This window comes from Megascapheus bottae, chromosome 37 (assembly GCF_031878675.1).
Source record: "Megascapheus bottae isolate mThoBot1 chromosome 37, mThoBot2.hap1, whole genome shotgun sequence".
NCBI lineage: Eukaryota > Metazoa > Chordata > Mammalia > Rodentia > Geomyidae > Megascapheus > Megascapheus bottae.
The window spans coordinates 1,648,000-1,658,396 of record NC_143545.1 but is presented as its reverse complement, the minus strand read 5'-3'; the positions used below and the strand labels follow the sequence as shown (position 1 = coordinate 1,658,396).

At 55.2% G+C, this 10,397-nt stretch overlaps 1 protein-coding gene across 1 annotated transcript in view; it reads left to right on the top strand.

Moving 5' to 3' along the window:
- Positions 1-10,397, top strand: part of Ano2 (anoctamin 2) — a 104,988-nt gene that overhangs the window by 74,334 nt on the left and 20,257 nt on the right. The window contains exons 11-14 of the mRNA XM_090325178.1: positions 5,728-5,847; positions 6,021-6,078; positions 6,311-6,411; positions 10,042-10,187. Of these exons, the coding sequence (XP_090181304.1) occupies positions 5,728-5,847; positions 6,021-6,078; positions 6,311-6,411; positions 10,042-10,187 (425 nt within the window). The remainder of the gene's footprint in view (positions 1-5,727; positions 5,848-6,020; positions 6,079-6,310; positions 6,412-10,041; positions 10,188-10,397) is intronic.

Genomic DNA, 10,397 nt, shown 5'->3' with positions numbered 1-10,397 from the left:
TAAATTGGAAAGAGGGGTTGAAAACATGGTGCTTGTGAGCTGGAAAAATGAGCATCTATTATGTCCACGGACTTTCTGGGCCATCCAGAAGATTCCCCGTAAAGGCAGGCACCTCCCTGTCCCCAGGCGTTGTCTTAGGCGGCAGGGACCTCACTCTCCTCCGCATCCTCAGGGTCTGGGCACTGTCCCCTGAGCTGCGTCTGCTCAAGGCTGGCTCCCCACTTCCATTCTCTGGTGCTTCCTTGGAGATGTGAGCGTCACGGACTTTTCCTGCCCAGGCTGGCTTCGAACCACGATCCTCAGATCTCAGCCTCCTGAGTAGCTGGGATGCCGGGCATCGGGAGCCAGCAGCCCCCAGCTCGGCTCATAAGACAGAGTTACAGCTTTGGGGTGTGTGTGTGGGGTGGGGGGGGAGGAATGCCCCTCCTCCACCCCGTGTGAGCCTTCCTCTTTTTCCCACCAAAAGTCTCTTGATACTTGAGCCTCCGGGTCTTATCTAGCCTAGAAAATTCTCACCCTCCCCCAGGCCCCCCGGGCAGACTTCAAAGGGGGCACACGGTGAGAAAGAATGCCATGGCCCCCACTCTCAGACACAAGCGTCATTTGAACCCTGGGCATCTGCTGGGGGCCGGTTTCGGGAAGGGAACCGTGTCCCGACATCTGTGCTCTGGAGGCAGGAGGCAGGGCTACAGGAAAATCTTCTCTCTGGCTTTGATTCTGGGTGGCCTGGGTGTACCCCTTTTTCTTTTTGTCCATTCAGAGCCGAGACCCCCCCCCCCCGGCTCTGGGCAAGCGAGAGATTTCATTCACGATAATGGCCTCGTGGATTCACTGACTGATTAGAAACCGGACAATCAGAAGATGGGGTGAACCCTTCCCAACACAGCCTTCTGCTGGGGACGGGGGTTTAAAACAGGCCCAGGTGGCCTCTGTCCTGGGGCTCTCAGAGGGACCCCTAGATGTAGGATTTGTTCAATTCTCCCTTCATGGCTTCTTGAGGGGGGCAGGATTCAGAGAGGACCCAGGAACGACGGCACGTTTTTATATGCTCTTAGGAAACTTTAGAGAAACAACGCATCTGAGTTTTTGAGGGCCCAGGGTGGTGACAGAAGATCAGCCTTGAGCACAAAAGTTCAGGGACAGCGTCTAGGCCCTGAGTTCAAGCCTCAGGACCAGCACACACACACACACACACACACACACACACACACACACACACACTACAGAAGCATTGGAATGAGTGTGCAAATGGATAGTCCTAGTGCAAGAAATTCCCCACTGCTTTTTCTGACCCAGTGGCAACAGTGACTCTCGTCTCTCATACGTTACTTAATTTTAAGTTTTCGGTTGGTGGTAAGGCTTGAACTCAGGGCCTGGCCGCTGTCCCTGAGCTGCTTCACCCAGACCTGGTGCTTTACTTCCGGCTGTTTTTGTTTTTACTTTCCCGCCCAGGCTGGCTTCCAACCACAATCCTCCCGTCTCAGCCTCCTGACGAGCTGGGATGGCAGTGGGGGTGTGGACGCCGTTTTGGGGGTGACACTCACCTGCTGTGGGAGGAGCTACTCGAACATGCATTCGACTGTTCTCTCTATGCTTGGAGCCAGTGAAAGCACTGGAGGGAATTCTGGGGTGACAGGCCAAGTTCCCCTGAGAAGATTACTCCTGCTCTTGGCGATTGGGGGGTGTCTGAGGGTTCGAAGCTTCCTTGGGGGGGGGAATTAATACATGGTCACCCCCGATGCTGGGGGGGGAGGTATTTTGGCCCCCCTCTTCCATTTAGCTATGACCAACGCAGCTGCTGACAAGAGGCGTGGTTTTGGGGGAGCAGGGGGTTCCCCTCAAATCCCCTGGGGACACAAAGCTGTGCATCCATCACCACCTGATGAGATTTGATATCTGCCAGGCGGGGGGGGGGGTGGGGGGGGGTGGGGGGGCGGGGGGCGGGGGGGCTTGCCTTTCCATTCTCACGCTGGATTAATACCCCCTTTGGCTTCCTGCCCCAGATGGCCTAAGAACCCGGGAAGCTGTGCCTCTGTGATTTTCTCACCAGGTGCAAACAGCTGGCACCAATAAAATTCAAAACAAAACAAACAACCCCCCACCCCCCCCAAAAAAAAACCCTGAGATGTTGGCAGAGTGGTTTCCAGCAAGGCTTGGGGTGGTTTCCTGAGACACAGTCTCCGTGGGCCTCAGGCCTGGGATCCATGTTTGAAGTCCATCTTTGTTCTGGAATGTTTCTGATGAAAGACCGAAAATGCATCCGATCCCCCCCCACCCCGTGCCCCAGAGAGAGAGAGGGGTCCACTGATAATGTCTGACAGCCAGGCTGCTAAGTGAGAATGGTTTGGTTTTTGGGGGGGGGAGTTGTAAAATATGGGGGAGCACTGGTGAAGCAGGCAAAGTTAGGGGTGTCTCCACAGCTGGAGCTTTGGAGAGAGAGCCTCAGTGTACCCCTGGGGTACAGCCCCGTGTGTCTTCTTCCTCTCCCAGGCTCCATCCCTCCAGAGGCTCACATCTGTGGGGAGCAAACCAGCAAGAGTTGGGGGTGGCAGGGCCACCCTCAGACACCCCATGCAGAAAGGATGGGGTTCAGCTCAAGGCTGGCTTCCCCTGTAAGGGAGAAAAAAAAGAAAATCTGTCTTTTCTATCCAAGTGCCGGGAACTTTGAGAGACAGTGCTCACTTTGGCCCTGTTGTCCTGGCTCTCTGGATTATTCTGCTAAGGGAAAGAGGAGCTGGTTTGGAATAAAGGGGGGCAGATTTTGAGACACCCCTCTGGATTGTTGAAGAAGGGGCAGAGGGTGTGGGCATGGTTTGTGTACTGTGACTCTTGTTTCAGAGTCTTTTCATGGCCACCCTATGTAAAGACATCTTGGCCTTATCCAAACCAGCCAATCACAAGCCGAAGGTGAACCTGAGCTCAGCCAATCGAGCAGCGGGGCGGGGCCTGTGTTGTTAGGTATAAATAGGGCTCCGTCTGCCCTCCCTCTACTTGCAGGCCTGACTTCTGGCTAATGGCCTCGCCTTTCCCTGCAGAAGTAAATTTTGCCTCGCTGGGTCAACTCTTACTTTTCTGGTGACTCCAGTGGTTCCTGGGGTTCTTAAATAACATTCCTGATTCGGTGAGCCACTGGCACCTGGCAAGGAATTCCTTGAAACTCTCCATGGAGGGGGCAGTAGGGGTGCAGGGGGGATTCCCAGAGTATCTCAGGGTCCCCAGGAGAAAGGGGGTCTCCAGTTGAGGCACTCACAGCTAGTGACAGAAGCTACCTGTAGGCCCTCTGCCTAACCACCCAGCTGGCTGGCTTCCCCTGGGGGTGACGTTTGGGGGGGGGGGACTCCTTCCCAGGGCAGACTTCTCCCGAGTCATAGGGGAATTTGATTCGTGGGGTGCAAAGCAAGCTGGCGGAAGCCGATCCAGGAAACACTCGGGGACAATGACACATCTGCAGTTTCCCCCATCACCTAACATTAGAGCACAAGGTGGCGGTGAGAACAAGATGGCGCCACGTAAACCCCGTACCTCAGTATTTCACAGACTTCTGCTCTGGGCAGTGCCAGGCCTGTCCCAGCTAGGATACATTTAGGCATCCCTCCATCTTGCCCTGTCACCTGGCTGGGCTGTAGAAGGCTCTGGGCAGACCCTAAAGTTGCCTTCCTCTGGCTGGCTATGTTTGTTTTATGAGCTTAAAAAGGGACTCTGGGTGGGGGGTACTTTGAGCCCCGCCCTCTCTGTGACTAATTTGGACTTTTGTTCTGCTAATTATTTGCCAAGGTAGCTTAGAACTGTGTCAGTCTTAAAACACTTTTTTTTTTGCCAGTCCGAGGGCTTGAACTCAGGACCTGGGCGCTGTCCCTGAGCTCTTCAGCTCAAGGCAGGCGCTCTACCATCTGAGCCACAGCGCCACTTCCAGTTTTCTGGTGGTTCATTGGAAATAAGAGTCTTGTAGACTTTTCCTGTCCAGGCTGGCTTTGAACCGAGATGCTCAGATCTCAGCCTCCTGAGCAGCTGGGATGCCAGGCGGTGCATCAAGTTTAATATTTGAAAAGGGGCAGAGCCGGCTGACACCGGTGGCTCACGCCTCTCACCCTAGCTACCAGGAAAGCTGAGATTCCAGTGGTTCCAAACCACTCAGGAGCCACCGTCGTCTCCAGGGAACCACCAAGAAGCCCGAAAATGGACGTGTGGCTCAAGTGGTGGGGCGCCAGTTCTTGAGCAAAACCCAGAAGGCATCCCAAGTTCAAGCTGCAGGACCACAACAAAAATTCTGCTGGGGAGGGGGCGCCGAAAAGGCCATTTGTGCGACGTTCTGAGAAGCACACAACACTCGTGGGCCCGGATTCGAAAGCATCTAGCAGTCTTGCGAGAGGATCTCGAGATTCCGATGGGCCCAGAGTGACCTGCAGAGATTGACCCACGCAAACCTCGCCGTAGTTTCAGCCACAGTGATACAAACGGGCCAAACTCTTGACTTTGTTGATTTTCCTAATTAAAAAAAAAAGATCTTTAAGTAGTTGTTCTACCAGGGGGTTCGGTTCATGAGTACTGTGCGTCTTAGACTCTGTCCAGCCCCTCAAGACACCTGCTCCCACCCATCCTCCCTCCCTCTGTCTTCCCCCTCCACCAATGCCCATTCCAGAAGCCTCTGCTCCCCACATCCCCCAGCACCCCAAAGCTCGGCACCCAGAGCTTCCTCGGTGTTGATTTAGCGGCCTATCAAGTGGTGTGAGATTGTTTATTGGAAATGCTCATTATTTATGGTGGCGCAGGGCCCTAAAAGCTCAGGGACCGGCTGCTTTTAGAAACAGCTCATAAATCACGGTGGGCCTGGTGATTTATCAGCGTGGAGGAAACGGGGGGGGGGGGCATTCATGAAAGCAGTGCTGTAGAGAATGGGGAAGCCAGCGGTGGAGGGGGGTGTGTATGGGGGGGAAGATGAGTGTGTGGACAGTTCAAAGGGCAGACAGACAGGAAACGGAGCAGGGACCCCACTCTGCACCGTATCCTAACCCCCTTACAGGCCTCACCCCGCGTTTTCAGACCCTCGGACCCGATTATTTATTTTGTACATGACATTTGTTTTAATTTTCTTACCCCGGGGGAGGGGGGATATTTTAAAGAGATGAGTTATGGTTACGTTGCTTTTGAATTTTATGTCTTTGGCATGCTGAGCCAGAGGCTCAAACAATTCTTCTTCCTCCTCCTCCTCCTCCTCCTCCTCTTCCTCCTCCCCCTTCCTCATCATCCTCTTCCTCTTTCCCCCTCCTTTCCTCTCCCTCCTCCTCTTCCCCTCCTCCTCCTCCTCTCCTCCTCCTCTTCCTTGTCCTCCTCTTCCTCTTGGTGACACCCACTGAGAGGTGATAGAGTCAGGGAGGAAGGCCAAGTCCACGTCCAGCAAAATAAAACACCAGCAAGCAGTGGACTTGAAAGGGGGCCAGGTGGGGTCGAGGGAGGAGGGGTGGACGGAGGGATGGAGAGGAGACTGTGGAGAAGAGTGAAGGAAGGGGAGGGGTGGGTGGGATACGGGGAAGGGGGGCATCGATCAAGGCGGATTCCATCCATCCACTGCTTTGTTCAGTGGCAAGTCCTCTGTCCAACTACTGAAAAACAATGATATATTAAAGAAAATTGGTTAAGACCAAAAATGTCACGGGGAGCCATCCCAGCCTGGGAGGGGGTTTGGGGCAGGGGGTGGGGAGGTCTCACCAGCTTGCTTTCTTCCTTTCTTTCTTGCAGAGGTCCCAAAACAGAGCAGAGTTTTGAAGAGCGCTTGATCCTCAAAGCCTTCCTGCTCAAGTTTGTCAACGCCTACTCCCCCATCTTCTACGTGGCCTTCTTCAAGGGCAGGTATGGCACAACCATAGTGAGATGTGGGCCGTGTTCCGCCCTGGCTGTCCAGAAATGGGGGTGGGCATGACCTTTGATCCCTGGGTGATTGGCAGCAAGCGCCCCCCCCCCAGCCCTCCCCACCCCCATCCAGCCCCAGCTCCATCTTTGCTCTCCCTCGCTCTGGATGGCAGGTTTGTGGGCAGGCCCGGGAGCTACGTGTACGTGTTCGACGGATACCGTATGGAGGAGGTCAGTGCAGGCCCTGGAGGGCTTCTGTGCCCAGAGGGGTGGTTTGGGGGTGCACATCTCCCCCACTTTCCTGCCCAGTCCCATCCTGAGCCCCCATCACAGGCATGCCCGACGGCCTCCTCCGCTGTGGCCCCACGGCGTGGCCCTCCCTGCCGTGGTCTCCTCCACCGTGGCCCCCTCTGCCGTGGCCTCCCCGCCGTGGCCTCATGGCCGGGTCTCCTCTCTCTCACAGTGCGCGCCTGGTGGCTGTCTCATGGAGCTCTGTATCCAGCTAAGCATCATCATGTTGGGGAAGCAGCTGATCCAAAACAACATCTTTGAGATTGGGGTCCCGTAAGTAAGCAGCGCCCCCACTCCCACCCCCAGAACTGGGTCCCAGGGAGTGTAACGAGCGCTCTCTCTCTCACTCGCTCTCTCTCTCTCTCTGTGACCAGGGGTTAGACTAGAAAAGGTAGACTTTCAGCGGGACTTCCACGGCCTCTTTGCCTCTTCTCTTTCCATCTTGACTTTGGTCATCTCTTCCTGCCGTGGGCAACGCTTTGTCGCCCCTCTGCTCTGCCTGTCGCGTGTGTGGCTCAGGCGTCCCCCCACTCAGCCACTTGCTCGGTGACGCGGAGCCCGGAGCCCGTGAAATGGCCGCGTGGGGAGCCAGCCAGCCTGTTCCCATCCTGCACCCCAGTGTTTGTTGCCGTTGGTCAGGGGCTTGAACTCAGGGCCCGGGTGTTGTCTCTGAGCTCTGTTGCTCAAGGCTGGCGCTCTGCCGCTCGGAGCTCTATTCATCTCCACTTCCTGTTTTCCCCTGGTTCCCTGGAGACGAGAGTCTCGTGGACTTTGCTTCCCCAGGCTGGCTTCGAACCGCGGTCTTCCTGCCTCAGCCTCTTGCATGGCTGGGATGACAGGCCTGCCCCCCCCCACTGGTTCCCAGCTTAAAGAGAAGCCTTTATTTTTTTAAAATGAGTTCTACTTCAAGGAATTAAAATCTTCCATGATGTCCCAACGTCACCCCTAAAAGGGCCTCACTGTCACCAACACCCCTTGGCTGACTTGAACATCTGGGGTTCCCCTCACTTTGAGATTCAAAGGCACTGGGACAGTGGTCAAGCAAAGCAGCGAGCCAGATGGCTGTCCTTCCCCAGAAACTCAGACACACGGCGTCTGCTGGACGTCCAGGGGACAAGCAGATGACCCCAGTGCCACATGTGGCTTCTTTGAAGCTGTGCGGTCATCCCCCCCCCAACAGCTGGAGAGGGCAGCATCCAGGCCTCCCATCCCACCCCATCTTCCAACATGCGCTCGAGACACCTGCTTTCCCAGTGCAGCCTGCACAGAATGGCAGACAGATGGCGGGAGGCACACCGGGTGACACCCCTGACCACTGCACCCACATGTGGCTCTCTGTAGGGGTTCAGGCAGCGTGCTGGCATGTCATCCAGCCATTGCCTGCCCCCCAGCCCGGTGATGGAAGGCTGGGCTGCCAGGCGGGGGTTTTTCCCATGTGCGTTTGATGGGTGGCACACGTTGGTCTGTGGTGATGGCACGATGGTTTGCAAAGCCGGGCACAGGTGATTTCGGCCAGTCTCGCTGCCTGTGTCTCTTTGAACAAGGCGGCAGCATCTGAAGAACCATCTGACCAGCCCAGGGTCCCATTTGGTGGCATTTGTCTCCGCCTGGCCCTTGCACGCATCCATCTGTTTCAAAACGGCTTCCTTTCTTCTTTCTGTGCTGAAAGGACACGCACACAGCCCTGGCGTGTGAACAGCTTCAGGGATCTGGCACCAAGGCCTGGTGGCTCACGCCTGTCATCCTAGCTACTCTGGAGGCTGGGATTTGAGGGTGGTGGTTCAAAGCCAGCCCAGACGCGAAAGTCTCTGTGAGACTCTGATCCCCAGTGAGCCACTTGAAACCCCAAAAGTAGAGTTGTGTCGGCTCAAGTGGTAGAGCCTACGCCTGTCTTGAGCAGAAAGAAACTCAGGGACAGTGCCTGGGTGCTGAATTCCAGCCCCACAACTGACCTCAAAATCAAAACTAAAATAATTGTTGAACCTTCAGATGTTGAGCCCATCTGGAACCTTAGCTACTTTAACCCAGGCAGAAAAGTTCTTGAGACTCTTATCCCCCAAACCCTGGAAATGAAGCTCTACGGTTCAAGGGGTAGAACATCAGTCCTGAGAGAAAAAACAAGCAAAAGAGACAAGTGAGAATGCTATGGGTCCTGAGTTCAAGTCTGTGGGTCCTGAGCTCAAGTCTATGGGTTCTGAGTTCAAGTCTATGGGTCCTGAGCTCAAGTCTATGGGTTCTGAGTTCAAGTCTATGGGTTCTGAGTTCAAGTCTATGGGTCCTGAGTTCAAGTCTGTGGGTTCTGAGTTCAAGTCTATGGGTCCTGAGTTCAAGTCTATGGGTCCTGAGCTCAAGTCTGTGGGTCCTGAGCTCAAGTCTATGGGTTCTGAGTTCAAGTCTGTGGGTCCTGAGTTCAAGTCTATGGGTTCTGAGTTCAAGTCTGTGGGTCCTGAGTTCAAGTCTATGGGTTCTGAGTTCAAGTCTGTGGGTCCTGAGTTCAAGTCTATGGGTTCTGAGTTCAAGTCTATGGGTCCTGAGCTCAAGTCTATGGGTCCTGAGTTCAAGTCTATGGGTTCTGAGTTCAAGTGTGTGGGTCCCGAGTTCAGGTCTCAGTGTCAGTTGTGGGCCAGGTTCACAGCTCTGGAGACGGGAAACAGGTACTGTTTCAATGAATGCCGGGATCATGGGAGTCCCAGCCTCGGGGTCTCCTCTGCACGCCACGCCAGGCTCACGGGATGAGTTTCAGGTGCTTCCAGAGAGGGCTGGGCCTGGGTTCAAAGCCAGCACTGGCGGGAAAGCCTGTGCGATTTGAATCTACAACCAACCACCAGAAAGCGGGAGGTGGCGCTGCGGTAGAAAAAGCTCAGGGACGGCCCCCAGGCCCCGAAGTCAAGCCCCAGGCCTGGCGCACAGACACACAGACACACAGACACACAGACACATACACACACGTGCACGCGCACGTGTGCACACACACACACGCACGCACGCACGCACGCATGCGCGAGTTTCACTCAGCTTTCATAGTCCATAAAATCATATGATACCTCATTTTAACTCAAACACAATTCTTCTAGATTTCCAGGCAAACAGGGAACGAGGCTTTTCACTAGCCATCTCTCTGGTAATTTTGGGGTGTGTGTGTGTGTGTGTGTGTGTGTGCGTGTGTGTATGTGTGTGTATGTGTGTGTGTATGTGTGTGTGTGTGCGCATGTGTGTATGTGCGTATGTGTATGTGTGTGTGTGTGTATGTGTGTGTGTGTGTGTCTGTGTGTGTGCGCAGCTGGGGTTGCAGGCCTGAGCCGGGATGCTTGGTGGGTTTGAGATAAGGTCTCTCATTCATCTTCTGATAGAGTACAACTGAGAGTTAGCCTCAAATTTGACATCCTCAAGTCCAGCCCGTGACCTGTCCTGGGAATTCTGGTGTGACTTAACCCTTGGCTCCAGAAATCCCACAATCCCTGTGGTCAGACTTGAAGGTGGATAGGCACAAAACCCTCTGCGTGTACTGGCAGAATATCCCGATTTTTACCAAACAAACAAAGAACACGCCAGAAAGGCCACCTTTCCACGGGGGAGCTGTGGTGGTGCTCAGGCTGGCACGGTGAGCTAAGTTTCTGGTCAGCTCTTCAGTGGGACTTACCTTGGAGCCAGGTCTGTGGAGAATGGCTGTGTGTGCTGGTGACATGGCCTGAGCAGAGGGAGAAAACCCCGCTCAGAACCTTCCAGAAGGCAGTCCCCTGCGTAGCTGGGGAGACAGCCTAGGTGAATGGGACTCCGGGGTGGGGTGGGGTGAGATCAGAACCTCTTTTCTTCAGCCCCTGCCTGTCTGAGGAAATAACTGGGTGCCTCGCGGGGGTGGGGGGCAGACTTCTCAAGTGGCTGCTTCCTTTGTTTCCTTTCCAGGAAGCTGAAGAAACTATTTCGGAAGCTGAAAGACGAGACGGACGGGGGAGAGGCCGACCCCACCCGTTCCAAGCAGCCCCACCAGTGGGGCCTGGACTACAGCCTGGAGCCGTACACCGGGCTGACCCCGGAGTACATGGAAATGAGTGAGCGAGGGCCCAGGGAGGCGGGAGGAGCCGGGGAGCAGGGCCAGACAGGCAGGGAGGGGGGGATCACAAGCCTCATGGCTGCTCCATGGCCTCTTCTAGTACCCACAGGACAGGGTAGGACAGAGCCTGCCATCTGGCTTCCACAGGAGGCTGAGATCTGAGGATCGACGGTTCGAAGCCAGCCTAGGACAGGAAAACCCGTGAGAC